Source organism: Acromyrmex echinatior, chromosome 7 (assembly GCF_024713525.1).
Source record: "Acromyrmex echinatior isolate Ae372 chromosome 7, ASM2471352v2, whole genome shotgun sequence".
NCBI lineage: Eukaryota > Metazoa > Arthropoda > Insecta > Hymenoptera > Formicidae > Acromyrmex > Acromyrmex echinatior.
Window position 1 is genome coordinate 6,146,330 of NC_141858.1, and position 19,154 is coordinate 6,165,483.

The 19,154-nt window shown below is 36.0% G+C and overlaps 1 protein-coding gene and 1 pseudogene across 1 annotated transcript; one reads left to right on the forward strand and one right to left on the reverse strand.

Moving 5' to 3' along the window:
- Positions 1 to 3,986: 3,986 nt before the first annotated feature.
- On the reverse strand, positions 3,987 to 12,350 carry LOC147909084 (uncharacterized; annotated as a pseudogene).
- Positions 12,351 to 13,063: 713 nt separating this feature from the next.
- On the forward strand, positions 13,064 to 15,876 carry LOC147909085 (uncharacterized). Its single transcript, XM_087408283.1, has 4 exons — positions 13,064 to 13,538; positions 13,835 to 14,554; positions 14,895 to 15,046; positions 15,196 to 15,876. The coding sequence occupies exons 1-4, from the start codon at positions 13,064 to 13,066 to the stop codon at positions 15,874 to 15,876; spliced, it is 2,028 nt and encodes a 675-aa protein (XP_087264409.1).
- Positions 15,877 to 19,154: the final 3,278 nt, after the last annotated feature.

A 19,154-nucleotide genomic window follows, 5' to 3' on the forward strand; every position in this document is an offset into this window, starting at 1 on the left:
AAAAACGAAAACGGATAGAAGCTCCGATTATAATCGGTGAGTCTCCGCGCGGACACGCCGAACTGGGTTCGTCTAGCAAAACAATGAGTCTGGCTCTGTCCTTCTCTCTGTGATCTTGTTTCTAGCGACCGAAAATATTTTCTCGGCGATCTCGGCCACTTGGAGTGTATCATAAGGGGAAAAGAAACATTCTAGAAAATACATAATTTTTATTAAATTATATTAATCCTTTGCCTTACAATACGCATCACAGAAGACTAAGGAAAGTAAAGGATTGATAATTTGCTGGAAGATACGGTCGCAGCATATTTCTTAGTGCAACGCTCCTGAGATACACATCCCCGCGCGATCCGGTGCGGCTCAGCCGTCGAGCATTGAGCGGCGACGGCAGAGGGAAAGAAGGCGACGCCTCAAAAGTCGACCCAAAATTTAACATGTACTCCAATAACTATAGGAAGAATACCGAATCACTTCAATAGATAAATAAAAAATTATTTGTATATTGCATATAAAAGCACATATAAAGCCTTTTTGATTTGTTAATTATAAAATTATATTCATCATCCTTATAATTATATTAATCATCGCACTTTTGCTATTTGATTGATTATCAGAATTTTCATTCGGATGATAGTTTAAAATAAGTAGCTGGCGATTTACAGAAAACCTCAAAGAACAATACTATGCTTGCAGAAACGAGTTATGAGCTTTAATATAAGAGCAATGAGTATTCGAAAATTCCATTTATATGCTACGTCTGCTAAGAGATTGCCGCTTGTCGTTTCGACATCCGAGCAGAATCGAAGCTCAACCGAAACACACATCGCAGTCCGAGCCCTGATATACGAGTATGTATGTGTAAATAATTCAGTAAATAAAGTTTAGACATATGTTATATATATGATACACACACACATACACACACACGCACGCACGCACGCATGCACATTCGTGTGTATGTATGTCTATTATATAAACATATATGTACAGGGGTGACCACATTCGACGGAAAGATCTGGCAAACACTGTAACTTTTGACAGAGATGTTAGATCGAGTAACGACGTTTCCCATGATTGAAAAAAAAAACATCTTTCCGTCGAATATGGCCAACTTTGTATATATATAAATATATATATATATGCATACATATACATACATATATGCATACATATACATACGAGGTCTGTTCAAAAACTATCGCGAATTTTGTGTTTTTTCAAAAATTATTTATTTATTCATGAATATCTATTTTGTCCCCTTCAAAGTAATTCCCATCAGATATTATACACTTGTGCCAACATTTTTTCCAATCCTCGAAGCACTTCAAAAAATCATTTTTTTTTATCTTGTTCAGCTCCTCCTTCGATGCCGTCTTTATCTCCTCAATCGTAGCGTAGCGTCGTCCTTTCATGGGCCTCTTCAGTTTCGGGAACAAGAAAAAGTCACAGGGGGCCAGATCTGGGGAATACGGTGGCTGCGGCATCATTAGTGTGTTGTTTTTGGCCAAAAATTCGCGCACAAGCAACGATGTGTGAGCAGGAGCGTTATCATGGTGCAAAAGCCAATTTTTGTTCTTCCACAAATCCGGGCGTTTCTGGCGGATTGCCTCGCGCAAATTCCTTATTGACCGTTCTACCCTGTGGCAAGAACTCATGATGCACCACGCCCTTGCAATCGAAGAAAACTGTAAGTAAAACCTTCACATTCGACCGAAAGCACGCTCTTCGTCGTTCACATCTTCTCGGTCCTCTGAGAACATTTTGTACTACCGATAAACGTTACTTCGGTCCAAGGTAGCTTCACCATATGCCATAGTCAACATTCGGAATGCGTCCGCGCACTTAATTTTGTTTTTCACACAAAATTTGATACAGATTCTTTGATCCATTTTTTTGGAATAGGCAAAAATCGAAGACGAGCCAAAACACGTGCAAGCAAAGCAGCTGTCAAAAATTAACTGAACATTCAAAATGACCGAACTTGTCGGCATAAGTGAGAGACATGAGTACCAACATAACACCACAAAAAAATCGAAAATCGAATATACGTAACCGCGGAAATTCAAAATTCGCGATACTTTTTGAACAGACCTCGTACATACATATATATATATATATGTGTGTATTTTATATATATATGCATCAATAATTTACTAAATAAAATGTATGTAAAAGACAGAACAGTGCAATTAAAATAATTATCATTCATTTGTATTCATATGTAAATAATATGGTACGTTTCTTGTTTAGGAAGAAATTATTTAATAAAATAAAAATAACTAATATCATATTTATTTTATTATTATTTTTCCTCTCAAAAGAAAAAACTTTGATCAGGGCACGTTTATTAATATGGGCCTGAGTAGGTCGATAATTCAGATTATTTCTATGGTTTAGAGACGCACTTTTCATGACAGCGCCGCTGTCAGAATATCGCGGAACTAAAATACTGCTTGGTTTCATGGCTTCACGTCAATTTCACTCGTAATATACAAACGAAATTTTCGGATCTCTCTTTTCTCTTATACTAAAATCCCTACCTCATTTCAAAGCATAGGATTGTTCATTTAAGTTTTCCGCAATTCGCCAGCTACTTTTTATGAACGTGCAAGATCTGAAACTCTTATATGCAGCATATATTGTGACGTGTTGACTACCGAAGCCGATAACTGTAAGTCTTCAATTTTCTTTCGTTTTTCGTATTCAAATGTAGTTGGCGAATTGCGTTGTCGTTGATACTTTAATTATGGAGAAGGATTTTTCAATCCATAAATTAAGAGAAAAGAGTCTTTAATAATTAATGGTAAAACAGGACACTCCAGCATCCCCTTAAGCGATTAAATAGCAAACAAATGTGATTGGCTTTTACCTTAGAGTCAGATCTAACAAATCACATTTCTTGTTAGAAAGCGCTCATAAAGTTTTACTTGGCGCTAAATATATTTGAAAGCTTCCAATATATAGACAAAAAAGAAAAATTAAAAAATATGTTAGAAAGAACTTCATATAAGAAGGAATTTTAATGTTAAAGATAATGACAAAAATTTTGCAATTTAAAATTTCAAAATAGTTAATTTCAAGTGTGTGGTATAACGAATAACAAGACAACTGCATAATATAGTTTACGACATGTTGATGTAGACAAGTGTAGCCTGTTTTATATATATATATATATATATATATATATATATATATATATATATATATATATATATATATACGCAATTACAGTGCAATAAATACACAACTTATATAGATATAAGAGTTTATAGATTTCACAAACGTAAGAGACATAAGTTATTTTTAATATGAACGATTTCTTCTAATCGAGATAATAAACACATTACTCAAGTAACACAACTAAGTCACGATAACGTCAAAATGATGTCGTTTTGACGTCATTTTAATGTTATCGTGACATGTTGTATTATTTGAATGATGGATTTATAATGATTGTCAGTTTTAAAAATAGTTGTAAGTAGGACAACTCAGACAACATACATTTTCAAAATCAACACATACATAATGTAAAAAATGTCTAATGATATTTTTAAGATATACATGTATATATATTGGGTATGGGAAAAAGTTCGTGGCATTTTGCCACTAAATGACATCAAATGCTCGGCATTCGGTAATTACTAATCGCATCGACAACACTAGACGTGAGTTTAAAAAGTGACATTTTAATCTTTGTTTTGAGCTGAAAAAGATTGAAATCGATGAAGTGGATTAAAAGTTATTTTATTTTGAAAATGGAAATAAATAAGGAAAAAATTCGCTACATTTTGTAGTACAGGGTGGGCCATCTATTGGTACGTTTTTAAAAATGCGATCAAATGAGCATACATTGATATTTTTTATTAATTTTTTTTTTGTTGTGAAGCTAAAAGTATCCGCGTCAAGAATGAAAAACGATTTCGTTCATGTGGCTCCCTCTACTGGCCTTACAGTATGCCATTCGGTCACCCCAATTATTAATGACATTTTGGACTACCTCGGCGCCAATTTCACTCAAAACAGTCGTAATATAATGTCATCCACTAACATCCCTTTCTCACGAACTTTCCTCACCAATTTGCGTATAGCTCCTTCGGTGGGTGCTCTATCACGACCCATATTTCTTTTCAAAATTCGTACAGTTTCGGCGACACAGCACTGACTTTGAAAATAAGTTTTTAAAATTTCAAAACGCTCTTCAAGAGAAAACATGTTGTTTCGTGCCGCGGACGGTATGACTAATAAACTGTCAAAATTTCGGGTCTGTAGCTCGTTCGGTGTTGCCATACGACGAAATTCAAAAACGTACCAATAGATGGCCCACCCTGTATTACTTTTGTAATATTAGGATAACGGCAAGAATGCTGCACAAGTTTGTGAAAAAATTTGTGCTATTTACGGTGAAGTTATCAAAATCAGTAGCACAGAAATGGTTCGCTCGTTTTCGTACTGGTAATTTTGATGTGAAAGATGAACTTCGCTCCGGTCGACCAATCACTGACAAGTCCGATGAAAATATGCAAAAAGTCGAGCATGATAAGCATGTGAGCATTGTGGAGATTGCCAGAGAACTAGGCATCGACCACAAAACAGTTTTAAATCATTTACACAAAGCTGAATACAAAAATAAGCTCGATGTTTGGGTTCCTTACATTGAGTATTAAGAAACATGATGGACTGAATTAACATTTGCGATACGCTATTGAAACGGAATGAAATTGAGCCATTTCTGAAGAGAATGATAATTGATGATGAAAAATGGATCACATACGACAATCGAACTCGCAAAAGATCGTGGATAAAGGAAGAAGAGAAGGCACAAGCAATCGCAAAACCTGGATTGATGACGAAGAAGGTGATGTTGTGATGGGATTGGAAGGGAATCGTTCACTATGAGCTGTTATCGCCCGATCAAACAATTAATTCCGAACTCTACTGTGAACAACTGGAGAGATTATAACAAGCATTTGAGAGGAAGCCAGAATTAATTAATAGGAGGGGTGTCGTCTTCCATCACAACAACGCTCGACCACACACATCTTTGATAACTCGGCAAAAATTGCAAGAGCTTGGCTGGGAAATCTTGCATCCACCGTATAGTGACATAGCACCCTCAGACTATCATTTGTTTAGGTCTCTGCAGAACTCTCTTAATGGTATAAAGCTGGCTTCAAAAGAGGCCTGTGAAAATCACTTGAAGCAATTTTTCGACCAGAAATCACAGAAGTTCTATCGCGATGGGATTATGACTCTGCCCCAAAAATAGCAAAATATTATTGAAAATAATGGAACATATTTGGTTTAAATAAATTAATTTTAATATTCAAAGAAAAACACTTGAATTTTACTAAAAAACCGCCACGAACTTTTTCCCATACCCAATATGTTTAATCATTATGACATTATATCTTATCTTATAATAGCTTTAAGTAGGAAATATTGAGCTTGTATTATTGTTAGGGTGTGTTCTGCTTTATGCATGCTGCATATGATGTATTATTTTATCCTCATTTATATTTGATGAGTAACAAAATAAAATGATACATCATACGCATCATGCGTAGAACGAAACGCATTTTTAGTTGAATATTTACTTAATTATAAACATAATAGAGAATAATTTAAAAAGCACAAAATATTAATTAATATTACAGATAGAGTTCAGTGATAATAGTGATGCAGATGAGACTTTATCAGCATACAATTCATCTATAGAAAAGAAAAGATATGATATTTTAACATATTAAAGTATTTTGTTTATTCTCTTACTAAGTCTGATATTGATTACAGTGGATCAAAAAATGAAAAAAAAGAACGATTAACAAAACACCGAAAGTAAAAATTTACAAATAAATAGTTTTCTCAACCAGAATTCTGTGCTTGGTTAAATCGTGACCAGAACAATGAATACAGAGCAAAGTGTATATATTGTCATTGTTCAATGAACACAGATATTATGGTTTTATATTATATTACAGTTATTAAATGACATGGAAAAAGTATAAGACATAAAGAAAAAATGCAAACTGCAATTGTGAAACAGCGATCTATTTCATGTTTCACTAGGAAAATGCAATCTGCAGATAAGACTGTTATGTCAACTGAAATAAAATTGATTGGAACATAATCTGTCTTTTCGTTTGGTTGATCATTTAACGGATTCGTTAAAAGATATTTGCCATGATCATCCTATAATAAAAAAAATTGTTATGAAAAGAACAAAAACAACTAGTATTGCAATAAATGTTATCGGTGCTTCCTATAAACACAAATTGGCTCAGATATTAAGAAACAATAAATTTAGTCTTACAGAGGAATCAACTGACATATCTTGCATTAAAACCGCATGTGTAGTAATGAAATTTAATGATACTACTTTACAAAAGATTGTCAGTGAATTTTGGAAGTTGTATAAAATTTTTGATTCAAGCAATGCTAACGGAGGTGCAACAATAGAAAATTTATTTAAAAGCATAATACAATTCTTGATAATTACTCAATATTTCTTTCAAATATGAGATTAGATTTGCTGCAGATGGTTGCAGTACAATGATGGGTCAATATAATTCTGTAACTAGTAGATTGAGAGAAAAATGTCCTAATATTTTTATTTCAAAGTGTGTGTGTGTGTGTGTGTGTGTGTGTGTGTGTGTCATTCCGTACACTTATGCGGAAGTGAAGCTTCCAAAAGTCTTCCCCGATCACTTGAAGATTTAACAAGAAATATATACAATTTTTTTCAATTAAATGCAAAAAGGCAATGCCAATTTCGTCAATTTCAAGAATTTGTTGATGTGGTATCACATAAGTTGTTACATCCATCTCAAATACATTGGTTGTCTTTAATAATGGTTATAGAACGTATTATTGAATGGGAAGCTTTAAGATCGTTTTTCACGATAGATGGTTAATTAAACCATTGCAAGCTACAGAATAAATTTTTTAAAAACTTAGAAGATTAGGCAACTCAAAAATTCAAAAAATTCTAAAACTTGGTGTGTAAGTAGAGCAGTTCATCCGTAACACAAAACTATTTTTTGTGCGGAATTTTAATTTTAGAGGATGAAACATCCCTTTGAAAAAAATTGGTTTTTTTCTTTTGAAGCAAATATCGTCAAAACTATAAAGGAAAAAAATTTCAAGATTAAAAATTGAATGGCTTCATAAGTGGCTACAGAACTGTAATAAACAAATTTTTTAAATTATTTATTTATTGTAAAAATTTTTTAAATTAATTATTTATTGTATATCCCCATCACCACTCCTATTTTCAAAAATTTTTTAACGTTTATATAATTAAAATTAAAGAATATTTTACTTTGAAAACGATCATGTATATGATTATATTCCAAAAATCCATTTTTCAAATATAAACGAAAACTTCTTTATTTGCCCTATATGTATTGGTCTCATATCGTGTTGGCTGCGCGAAGTAGCGTGAAAGGCAAATACAATACAATCCATCAGTACAGTATCAGTACAGCAGCAACCTGAAATAAGAGCTTTTACATAACAACAATAATAATAATAGCAATAATAATAGTAATAATAGTTTGTCAAACTGCTTGCAAAAGCAGTCTCAAATATTTTTATAGTGTATGCACAAAACACTTTGAACAATTACAAACAAAGCATGCATAAAGAAATTATTATTTTTATAAAATATCATGCATTTAATTTTGGTCTTAAGAACAGCTACTTGCAACATAGTGAAAAAAAAGATACTGTATCAACAGTAATTCCGCACGAATAAAAAATAGTTTTGTGTTCCAGATGAACTACCTTATTTCCACGCAATGCTTCAGAATTTTGTGAATTTTTGAGTTGCCTAACTTCTCTGTTAAGTGCCTGAGCGTATGTCATGTCGCCATGGCAGAAAAAAATCGGAATCAGTAATGTTCATGATAATGAAGCTTCTGGAATTCTAAAAGCGAATAAATATGCAAACAGTATGTACTGACAATTGTATGTGTGAAAGATAAAACTCTCAAATTAATTAAAATAATCGCAGTAACGTAGATATATGAATCATAATAACTGTAACATACATACATATACTATTTGTTATTTTATTTAACTACTTTAAAAATCGCACGATAAGATAGTGTGTAGAACTCTATTTTAATATTAAATTGTGCAGAGTAATATTGATAATCTTGTTAAACATTCCGATTTACATTTTCAATAATACGGATGTGTTTGACTCCTGACTATTAATATATAATACATTAATAATGTAATCTTTTTTTTGTACATATTTCGTAATTTAATTATACATTGCGAGAGATTACAAAACTGTAAAGGTTCTTTAAATTATGGATTGTAATTAGTACAGTAATGGTATTCCTCATAAAAATGTTGAAAACAAAAATACTCGCCACACTATGCACAACGCATAAAAGCGGCCATTTCACAAATACTTCATTTGGGTACATGTTTTTCATTTTTGAAATAACAAAAATCTACAGGATTTGGAAATTCGCCGGGATGCGTTGTTAAATACCTGCTTTTAAACCAAGCATATTGGAAGAGATTTTTGAATTTAGGCGAAGAAAATTGGTTATGGGTTAATGATTGCAGTTTAATTATGTCATTACGCGAGTGTAAATTGATATTTTTTTCTTGAAGTATTACATTATCGGAAAACGCTTGTACAAAATTCATCAAAATCTAAAAACTAAACACATCTAAAGGTTGAATGAAACCTGTCGTGTGCTTTCTTTGGAATAGTCATAAATTTTATTTCTTTATCTTCAGGAATGTATTGTTCTAGTTGACTTGGACAGTGTCCTGTCGAGTAGAAGCATGTTTTTACGGCCAGTATTCGGTAGATACACTTCACTAAACCATGTCTTGAAGTGTTAAGTTTTCCTGGCTTCGATTGAATATATTAACTGAGCGGAATAGAGTTTCCTGCATCCGTGGTCCAAATGTTCCTGTAGATTCTTTTAACACTATATATAATGGTGAAAGAAAAGATCCACTTGCCGAAATAATCAGCATGATAACTATGCATTGTAGAAGATACCGATTGAATCATTGCTTCAACTGTTTTTATTCTTGATTTCGCCAATGTTCACCCAGAATGTATTTCAAGATCTCGTCTGCATTATAAATTTCTTCAACTCCGATAGCTGGGATGATCTTACATTTTAAACAAACGATTGTGCGACATCTTTTAGATTGCTAATATTTTCAAGTAATATTTTAAATTGAATCTTGAATGTTGTTATCTTGCGAGAAACAATTTTGTGCACATTCTTGAATTTCCAAATCCACCACTTTATTTGCTTTAAATTTATAAGTCTTGGTCCTTTGCCTCCAAGGTTCATAATCTTAAATTCACGTCATGAATAATAGATCTTTTATCACACAACTTCTTCAAACTTTTGCAATACGTATTCCGTAATAAATGCGAATCTGCATTTGTTCCACCTTTCTCTATATTTGTCTCCAACCTATTGATTTAAGGATTTAACCTTGCGAAACTTGGACTGCACACTAACTAAGCCTCGATGGACTTTTTTCCATCCTAAAATGAATAGCTTTTTTTTTATAAAAGTCGACTTTGCCATCTTCATCATTAATAATGCATTCTTCAGGTTCAAAACTATCTTTATCTTCTTCTTTTTCTGCAGCCGTAATATACAACTTGTGCTCCACGTGGTTCTGTTGGATCGGCAAAATCCAGCACGTAATCATGTTCTAATAATAATATCGAACGAATATTTTGAACATTTTTATAGAATATCGTGAATTTCATTATGTATTTCAATTATAGGTGTTTATGTTATTACTCGCAATTTGAAATGTAGTTGCTAACATATTCATTACGTTCGTAAAATTAAATGATGCCACTTTAAAGAGAATTCTGTCAAACAATTATTATTAACAGAATGGTGACTGATTGTCACAAATGAAACTGGGAATAGTATTTCCTCGGATATATTTATATGAATCAAAATGCACGAATAATTATAAACTTATTTACTAGATGCTGCACAAATATTATTAATTGCATTATCTTATTCCGTTAATAGTTCAATCTATGCTCTACAAAACACTATATATCTTTTATTTATCGTGTGGTTTGCAAAATAGTCAAGATTATCAATATGACACTATGTTATTTAATGTTAAAAAATGAAGTTCTATGCAACATCTTATTTATCGTGCGATTTATAAATGTATATTAATAATAATTAATTGTAAATAACTTTAAAATTCGAAGCACCACTACGGTCTGAGTATTAAGATGTTGAACTAATATATATTTTCAAACAATTGAATTAATTTCAGAAATGATAATTATGTGCCGATATGGTTGTCAGCATTAAACGCAATTAATCTGAAATATTAATAATCCCCCGAAATTTCCCAAATTAATCTTAAAAAACTGTAATAAACTTTAAAAATGTAAAAAATGAATGTGGTTATAATTTCAAAAATATGAAAAGAAAGAGCATAAAGAACCACAGCACATGTAGTTAGTTATTTAATTATTCTTGCATTATGAATTACAATAAAAACATTAAACGTTTCAGCCACAATCTGGCCATCTTCAGTAAAATTAATAATATTCTTAAGACGCAGAGTTACATCAAGTTGGAATAAAATTCAACCATCGTGTGTTATGATTGTAAAAATCGTGTTTGCATCAAAGCGACGCTGCTTCATATAATAATGTTAGAACGTCAGAAGTCATGTAGTGAAAAGTGTAGAACGAGAATTTCCAGATTCTAATTTACAATAATTTATTTTATTATTAATATCTTTTAAAACGGAGTATAAAACAAAGGAAACATTACCTGTTTTACAGCAAAATAATCGATGAATTATAAGTATACTCATTTTACAGATAGAAATTTATCGTGACACTATGTGTTGTTATTGGTCGTATCACATATTTTTCCGCTATTTATATCCATGAGTCAAATAGTTTAGAAAGTTCTAGAATTATTTATTAAGTGCGAGAGAGATCTTTCTTTAGAAGAGGAAGATAAACATCAGGCAAACCTTCAGTATCACTTTGTTTATTAATCCCACTTATTTGGTTTTTAATATGTATCATTTCTGAAATTCTTCGTTTCATCAATGATTGTTCTGTATCTAAAATTTTAATGTTATCCCAATCAAAATCATGCATTTCATTCACACGGTGACGTGAAACAACTGATATCTCAGAAGTAGATTTCTTAATATCAATCTTGTGTTCTTTAATACGAGTTTTTTAATTTTCTCTTAGTTTGGCCAACATATGACGATTCGCAATTCAAACAATTAATTTTATAAACTACCCCACAATGGTCATCCTTAAGCAAGGGATCTTTTCCTGTTTTAATAATTGTATTTAATTTATTCATCGGTTTATAAGCTATATTAAACCCATGAATATATGCAAGTTTTTTGAATTTTTCAGAAACCTTGCTTAAGTATGGTATCGTGAAAAATTTTTTCTTGTTGGCATCATATTCATTATTATTTACTTCACGATTTTTTTCTGGATTAGTTCTATTTTCCAAAGTTTTTATTCTATTGTTAATCGTCGAAAATAAGAATTTGAGAGGATAGCCATTATTGAGAAGAGTGTGAATTAAATCCGAAATGTTCTTTTCATGAAATTTGGAATGGGACAACATTAAAATTCTGTCAAGCTGCCCAATGATTACTCCCTTTTTATGTGCTAATGGATGATTCGAAAAATAATTTAAATATCTCCCCGAATTAGTCGGTTTTTTATGCATATCAAAGATGATGCTTCCTTCTTGAATCATTATTTTAACGTTCACGAAAATGTCTAATGCGCATCGCGACATCATACGCTGTTGCACCGCGACTCAGGATCAGATGCGTCGCCCTCGACTTCTATCTCCACCCAAAGTGAAGGTCATGATTCGGAGACAATTCCATCACCGCGCGTTGATGAAAGTTTTGTACAGACGCATTTAGGTACGAATCAGCAACCGGCGCATGTTGTCTTGGCTACCGCATGGGTATTAGTGTCAGCCCGTTCTCAGCGTACGATAAAAATTCGTGCATTACTCGATCAAGTCGACGCATACGTTCGTCACGCGGAAACTCGCAAACGCCTTACGCACTCGAACGTATCCCGCGTCGGCAGTGGTGTCAGGAATCGGGAATTGCAGGACTGGTCGCCTTGAACGCGTCGTACCGGTAACGATTAGTCCTACTACTAGCAGCTCGCCTGCATTAGCAACTGACGCATTGATCGTCGATTCGCTTACCTCGTACATTCCCCAATTCCGATATACTCTATCAGACTGGGCGCACCTTAAGAATTTGACGTTCGCTGATGAAAGACCTACGGATGACACGCCAATACATGCCATTATCGGAGCTGACATATATCCCTACGTACTGCGCGACGGACTGCGCCGCGGCAAATTCTCCGAGCCGGTTGCACAAAACACGATTTTCGGATGGATCATTTCGGGAAATATACGGTCTACGAATAAAATAACAGACGATACATTCGCGCATATGCATCATGCTTACATTTATGAGGACCTAACTCGTGCCGTCGCTAAATTCTGGGAAATCGAGGACGTAAATACTAGTCCCTCATTATCGATAAACGACACTCTTTGCGAGCAGCACTTTCGTTCGACCCATTCCAGAAAGGATGATGGCCGCTATATAGTTCGCATCCCCTTTCGCGACCCTCCCCCTCTCGATATAGGTGACACACGTGTCAGGGCACTGCATTGTTTTGCGTCACTTGAACGCCGCTTATGCTCGAAACCTAGTGACCGCAAGACCTATAACGCATTCCTAAAAGAATACGCAGCGTTGAATCACATGCGCATCGGTCCACAGCAATCACCGGATACGCCAGTAGTATACTTACCACATCACTCCGTTTTTAAGGCTTCGAGCTCTACAACGAAATTACGCGTTAGTGTTTAATGCGTCTTCGGTATCCACAAATGGACGGTCACTAAATGACCTTCAACTTACAGGTCAAAAATTGCAGTCGGATCTATCGATGCTGCATACGCAATGGCGCACACATCGATATGTGTATTGCGCCGACATTGAAAAAATGTATCGACAAATACTAATCAACGAAAGAGACGTCGATTGTCAGCGAATCCTTTGGCGCGAGTCTCCTTCAGATGCCCTTCAGGAATACCAATTATTGACAGTGACATATGGGACTAGTGCCCCATTTCTTGCGTTACGGGTGTTACAACAACTCGCCGATGACGAAGGGACTGACTTGCCGCTCGGAAGGAACTTACTAAAAACTTGCATGTTCGTCGACGACGCGCTTTTCGGATCGTCATCAATGGCAAATCTCAAACATATGCGCGACGAACTAATTGCAATTCTTGCGCGTGGTAAATTTTCATTACACAAATGGGTTAGTAATTCCGAACACTTACTAAGTGATATCGATTCTTCTCGTCGCGGTTTGGCCCCTTGCAAGGGATTCAAAATTGATGACGGCCTTAAAGTGCTCGGAGTCACATGGCGCCCGGGAACCGACACTTACCACTTCATTGTGGATTTCCACGGTGAGAGTGCTTCGACGAAACGTGCGATTTTATCATTTATCGCACGGATTTTTGACCCCCTAGGATGGTTATCCCCGGCGGTGATTGTGGCGAAAATTTTGATGCAGTCCCTTTGGACATGTGACGCGGACTGGGACGAACCACTCCCTACGCACCTGCTAAACAAATGGCATAGCTTCGTCGATCCGCTCCCATTACTAAGCAGAGTTTCGATCCCCTGATGATTCGGAACCGATTTTGCGCCCGGTGTGGCTCAACGCATATCGCTCCACGGATTTTCGGATGCATCCAATAAGGCTTATGCCGCCGTTATTTACACCCGCATAGAATCAGAAGACAGTGCCGTAAAGTGTATGCTTGTGGCATCCAAAACTCGGGTGGCTCCTCTGAAACAACAAACGATCCCACGTCTCGAGTTGTGCGGAGCAGTGTTACTCGCTCGACTTCTAGTGACCTTACGCAGTGTACCGGCTTTCGAAAATTGCGAGATCACTTGCTGGACCGATGCGACGATAGTATTGGCGTGGCTGCGAGAACACTCAAGTGGAAACTATTTGTCGGGAATCGTGTCTCCGAAATTCACGAAAGGTTACCGAATGTACCCTGGCGACACGTTCCGGGATCATCGAATCCCGCGGACATCGCCTCACGCGGAGTATCTGCTGCGGAAATCGGCGACCTGGATCTGTGTTGGAACGGCCCTTCTTGGCTTTCTTGTGTTCCCAGTGAATGGCCTATTCTCGAACCACCCTTAAACCCAGACGCTCCGCTCGAGATGAAAGCGATAGTTAATCATGCGAACATATCGGGATCGGAACCCTGCGACATTTTTCTTAGATTTTCTTCATGGAAACGTTTAATTCGCGTCATAGCATACATATTGCGATGGGTCTCACCACGAGGTTCCGCTCTGTCACACGTTCCCTCCACTAATGAATTGGTACATAGTTCAAATCGTGTATTGTCCATTCTTCAACGTACGCAATTCCCAACCGAGATCGATATCCTCCAAGATGGTGAGCCTTCTGCCACCGGAATTCGTGGAGTGCAGTCGATGCATCCACTACCACGTGGAAGTCCACTGCGATGATTAAACCCAGTCCTCGATGCAGACGGTATTCTGCGTGTCGGTGGTCGTCTATCTCTCTCTGACCTTAGTCATGATGCTAAGTTTCCTATTATACTAGATAGGTCATGTCGCACGACTTCTTGTACAGGATGCGCACGAGCGATGTCTGCATGGTAGCATAACAATAACGCTCAGCACTCTACGACAACGCGTCTGGGTGCTTCACGCACGTAAAATTGTTAAAACGATAGTATATAACTGCATAACCTGTGCACGAATTCGTGCAGATATATCGGTGCAAATGATGGGTTCTTTGCCTCCGGCTCAGGTGATTCGCCCTCCTCGCGCATTTAGCGAATGTGGCGTGGACTACGCTGGACCCGTTCGAGTGCGAATGGCGAGCGGTCGCGGCGTTCGATCACAATCTGCCTACATTGCGGTATTTGTTTGTATGGCCGTTCGGGCAGTGCATCTAGAGTACTCGTCACTGAGTACTCAACGAAAGCATTTATATCGGCGTTCGAGCGATTCGTATCGCGTCGAGGACTTCCCCAGACTGTCCATAGCGATTGTGGAAAAAATTTTCAGGGAGCCGATAAGGAGATGCGCGACGCATTTGGCAACGCGGTAGCGGATCCTGAGTTCCAGAATCGTATTGCTACGGATCGCGTTAGGTGGTGCTTCATCCCACCTGCTGCTCTTCATTTCGGTGGGGTGTGGGAGGCGGCGGTCAAGTCAATGAAGCATCATCTGAAACGAGTGCTACTCAATCGCACTCCGACATATGAGGAGCTTGCTACATTGCTCTGCCGCGTTGAAGCGTGTCTTAATTCACGGCCTCTTGGGGCCCTTACAGACGATCCCGAAAGTCTGGACTGTTTGACGCCAGCGCACTTCCTTATTGGAGGACCCCTTAACGCTCTTCCATCTCCTGTATCGGCGATAAAAATCAATACGCTGTCACGATGGCAGCTGGTCCAATCAATGTTGGAACAATTTTGGCGACTATGGACGCAGTCTTATGTCTTGTCTTGTCAACATCGCTCCAAATGGTATTCTCGCACTGCGTCCATCGGCGTCGGACAATTAGTTTTAATGCGAGATAACACATTGCCACCTACAAAGTGGGCATTAGCGCGAGTGGTCAAGTGCCACCCAGGGCACGATGGAAATGTGCGCGTTGTCACCATTAAGGCAAGGAATTCAATCTTTGTTCGACCCATTACAAAGCTCGTGCGACTGCCTGTAGAAATCGACAACGCAATTTAAAGGAGTGTGTAAATTTGCGCGACCAATTCGCGCAAGGCGGGCGGTAATGTTCGCTCACGCGAAGTACATGTATCGATAGCGTGTGACTGTTGTTGCCGACGATTGGAATTTTGTTTACTCCTTCTCAAAGGATCATGCTTAGGACTGGATCGACGGTCAAGGTTCACTTGTTCGTTCACGCGAAATACATTCGTCAATACCGTGCGAATTGTTATGGCCCGCCGAAGCGTTATTCTAGCTTCTAGTCGCGCTGATAACTCTCAGCAGTACAATTCGCCCTGAGAGCCGACCCAAAGCACTTTCGCGCGGAATCACATTGTCGAAACGCAAGCACTAATTCAAAGGACTTGTTACAATCGCCGCGAAGCCCAGCAATCTTTCACTAAGTGTAATTCAAATAATACTGCTATTTAAATATATATTGTGCAGAAAATTAAAACTGGCGTTATTTCTCCCACCACGTGGATCTGGCCCTTACTACTGGCACTTACTTTCGTTGAGAACGCGTCCTTATTGCTAGACGCACTCGCAAATGATTCAAATATGTATAGAGAGTAACGCATATTTTCAGCGCGCGTGTATAAACAATAAGATAGGAAACAAGACCGTTTATGTTAAATAACTTTAAAATCCGAAGCGCCACTACGGTCTGAGTATTAAGATGTTGAACTAATATATATATTTTCAAACAATTGAATTAATTTCAGAAATGATAATTACGTGCCGATATGGTTGTCGGCATTAAACGCAATTAATTTGAAATATTAATAATCCTCTTCTGAAATATTAATCTGAAATATTAATAATAATAATAATAATATTAATAATAATAATTAATTGTAAGTATATATCGCTTTATGAACTATTTTAATAATCAAACATGGTAAAATTAACTTTATAAATTCAATGACTTGGTTTCTTTAAACAAAAATTTCTTTAAATACAAAAATTGATTATAATTGTTTCATTAATAATGTTATTGAATCAAATTATTTTTAATAAAATAATAAATATTGGATCCACAATTTCAATGTTTCATATTTATTCCCTTTTAGAAGTCCAGAGGCTTCGTTATCATGGACATTACTGATTCCGATTTTTTTCTGCCATGGTAACATGATGTGCGCTCAGGTACTTAATAGGGAAGTTAGGCAACTCAAAAATTCAGAAAATTCTGAAGCATTGCGTGGAAATAGGGTATTTCATCTGGAATACAAAACTATTTTTTATTCGTGCGGAATTACTGTTGATACAGTATCTTTTTTTTCACTATGTTGCAAGTAGCTGTTCTTAAGACCAAAATTAAATGCATGATATTTTATAAAAATAATAATTTCTTTATTCATGCTTTGTTTTTAATTGTCCAAAGTGTTTTGTGTATATCTTTATGCACAATAAAAATATTTGAGACTGTTTTTGCAAGCAGTTTGACAAACTATTATTACTATTATTATTGCTATTATTATTATTGTTGTTATGTAAAAGCTCTTATTTCAGTGGTTGCTGTTGTACTGATATTGTACTGATGGATTGTATTTGCCTTTCACGCTACTTCGCGCAGTCAAGTGCGATATGAGACCAATACATACAGGGCAAATAAAGAAGTTTTCGTTTATATTTGAAAAATGGAACATAATCATATACATCATCGTTTTCAGCGTAAAATGTTCTTTAATTTTAGTTACATAAACATTAATTTTTTAAAATATGGGTGGTGGTAGGGATATACAATAAATAATTTATTTTAAAAAATTTTTTTATTACTGTTCTGTAATACTTATGAAGCCATTTAATTTTTAATGTGAAAATTTTTTTCTATCCCTTATAATTTCGACGATATTCTCTTCGAAAGAAAAAAAATCAATTTTTTTCAAAAGAGTGTTTCACCCTCTAAAACTAAAATTCCGCACAAACAAAAAATAATTTTATGTTATGAATGAACTACTTGCACACCAAGTTTCAGAATTTTTTGAATTTTTGAGTTGCCTAACCTCCCTTGTTAATAGTCCAATAACGACATTATATTTCTTCTTTTTTGAATGGATTTTATCTAAGTTTACGGATTTCAATCGTTCTTTTCAAACTGATGGAGCAATTCATCACTGAATTACATGACAAAATAATAAATCTTTAAGAAATTCTTCTGTGCTATATGAAGAGAGATTATGTAATGAAAACTCTATGAAGGCAAGTCAATAAGTTTTTAGGCAAACATAGTAAAACACATTTTTTTTATCGATTCATTTTTATTTCTCAACATAGTCATCAATCCTTCAAAATAAGCCTCTGTTTCGGCGATGAGCTGCTCTCTGGAGATGAATCTCTTTCCTCCGAACTATTTCTTCAGGTTTGGAAACAGGAAATAGTCGCAGGGGGCTAAATCTGGCGAATATGCTGAATGGGGAAGCAATTCGTAGCGGAATTCGTTGAATTTGGCTATCGGTGCCGGGCACTGATGTGAACCCGTGCATTATCTTGATGGAAGAGCACTTTCTTCTTCGCCAAATGGGGATGTTTTTTCTTTAAAAAATGTTATTGAAATGGTCCAATAAGGTCGCGTAATAATCGCCATTGATCGTTTGCTTCGGAAGGTAATCGATATGAATTATACCGCGTGCATCCTAAAAAACTATGGCCATCATCTTTCCAGCCAGTTTCACGCCAGTCTTCGCCTTCTTCGGAGCTGATTCACTCGGTGAAGTCCATTGTTTTGACTGTTTCTTTGTCTCAGGTGAAGTAATGGATCCATGTTTCGTCCACAGTAATGAATCGACGCAGAAATTCTGGATTATGTTGAAACATCTTCAAACATTGTTTTGAAATCGTCACACGGTCGCGCTTATGGTCTACAGTGAGCAAACGCGGCATTCATTGTCGATAGCTTTTTCATATCCAATTGTTCGTGCAAAATTAAACTGTTCCATGTGATATACCTGTGGCCTCAACAAGCTCGCACTTTCACTCGTCGATCAGTCAAAACAATATCGTGGACTTTATTGATAATTTCTGGCATAGCAACCTCAATTGGACATCCCGAGGTACATCACATGTGGATGTACGACCACGTTTAAATTCATTCACCCAATTGTATACAGTTGCAAACGCTGATGCAGATGTGCTATGAACACTATCCAACTGGCTTAATTTCTTTCAGCGTTAAATCTTTCGTATGTAGATATTTGATCACTGCACAAAACTCATTTTTTTCCATTTTGCCAAAAATACAAAGGTTGTTCGCTTTAATTGTCTATAGAAATGAAACCACGCGATGATTTCCA

Excerpts from the sequence above, each read along its gene's own strand:
- LOC147909085 (XM_087408283.1), top strand. The coding sequence starts at position 13,064 with ATGTATCGACAAATACTAATCAACGAAAGAGACGTCGATTGTCAGCGA. Across the intron at positions 13,539-13,834 it reads CTTCATTGTGGATTTCCACG|GCTTATGCCGCCGTTATTTA; the intron begins GTGAGAGTGCTT and ends GCATCCAATAAG. Across the intron at positions 15,047-15,195 it reads CACAATCTGCCTACATTGCG|GGAGCCGATAAGGAGATGCG; the intron begins GTATTTGTTTGT and ends AAAAATTTTCAG.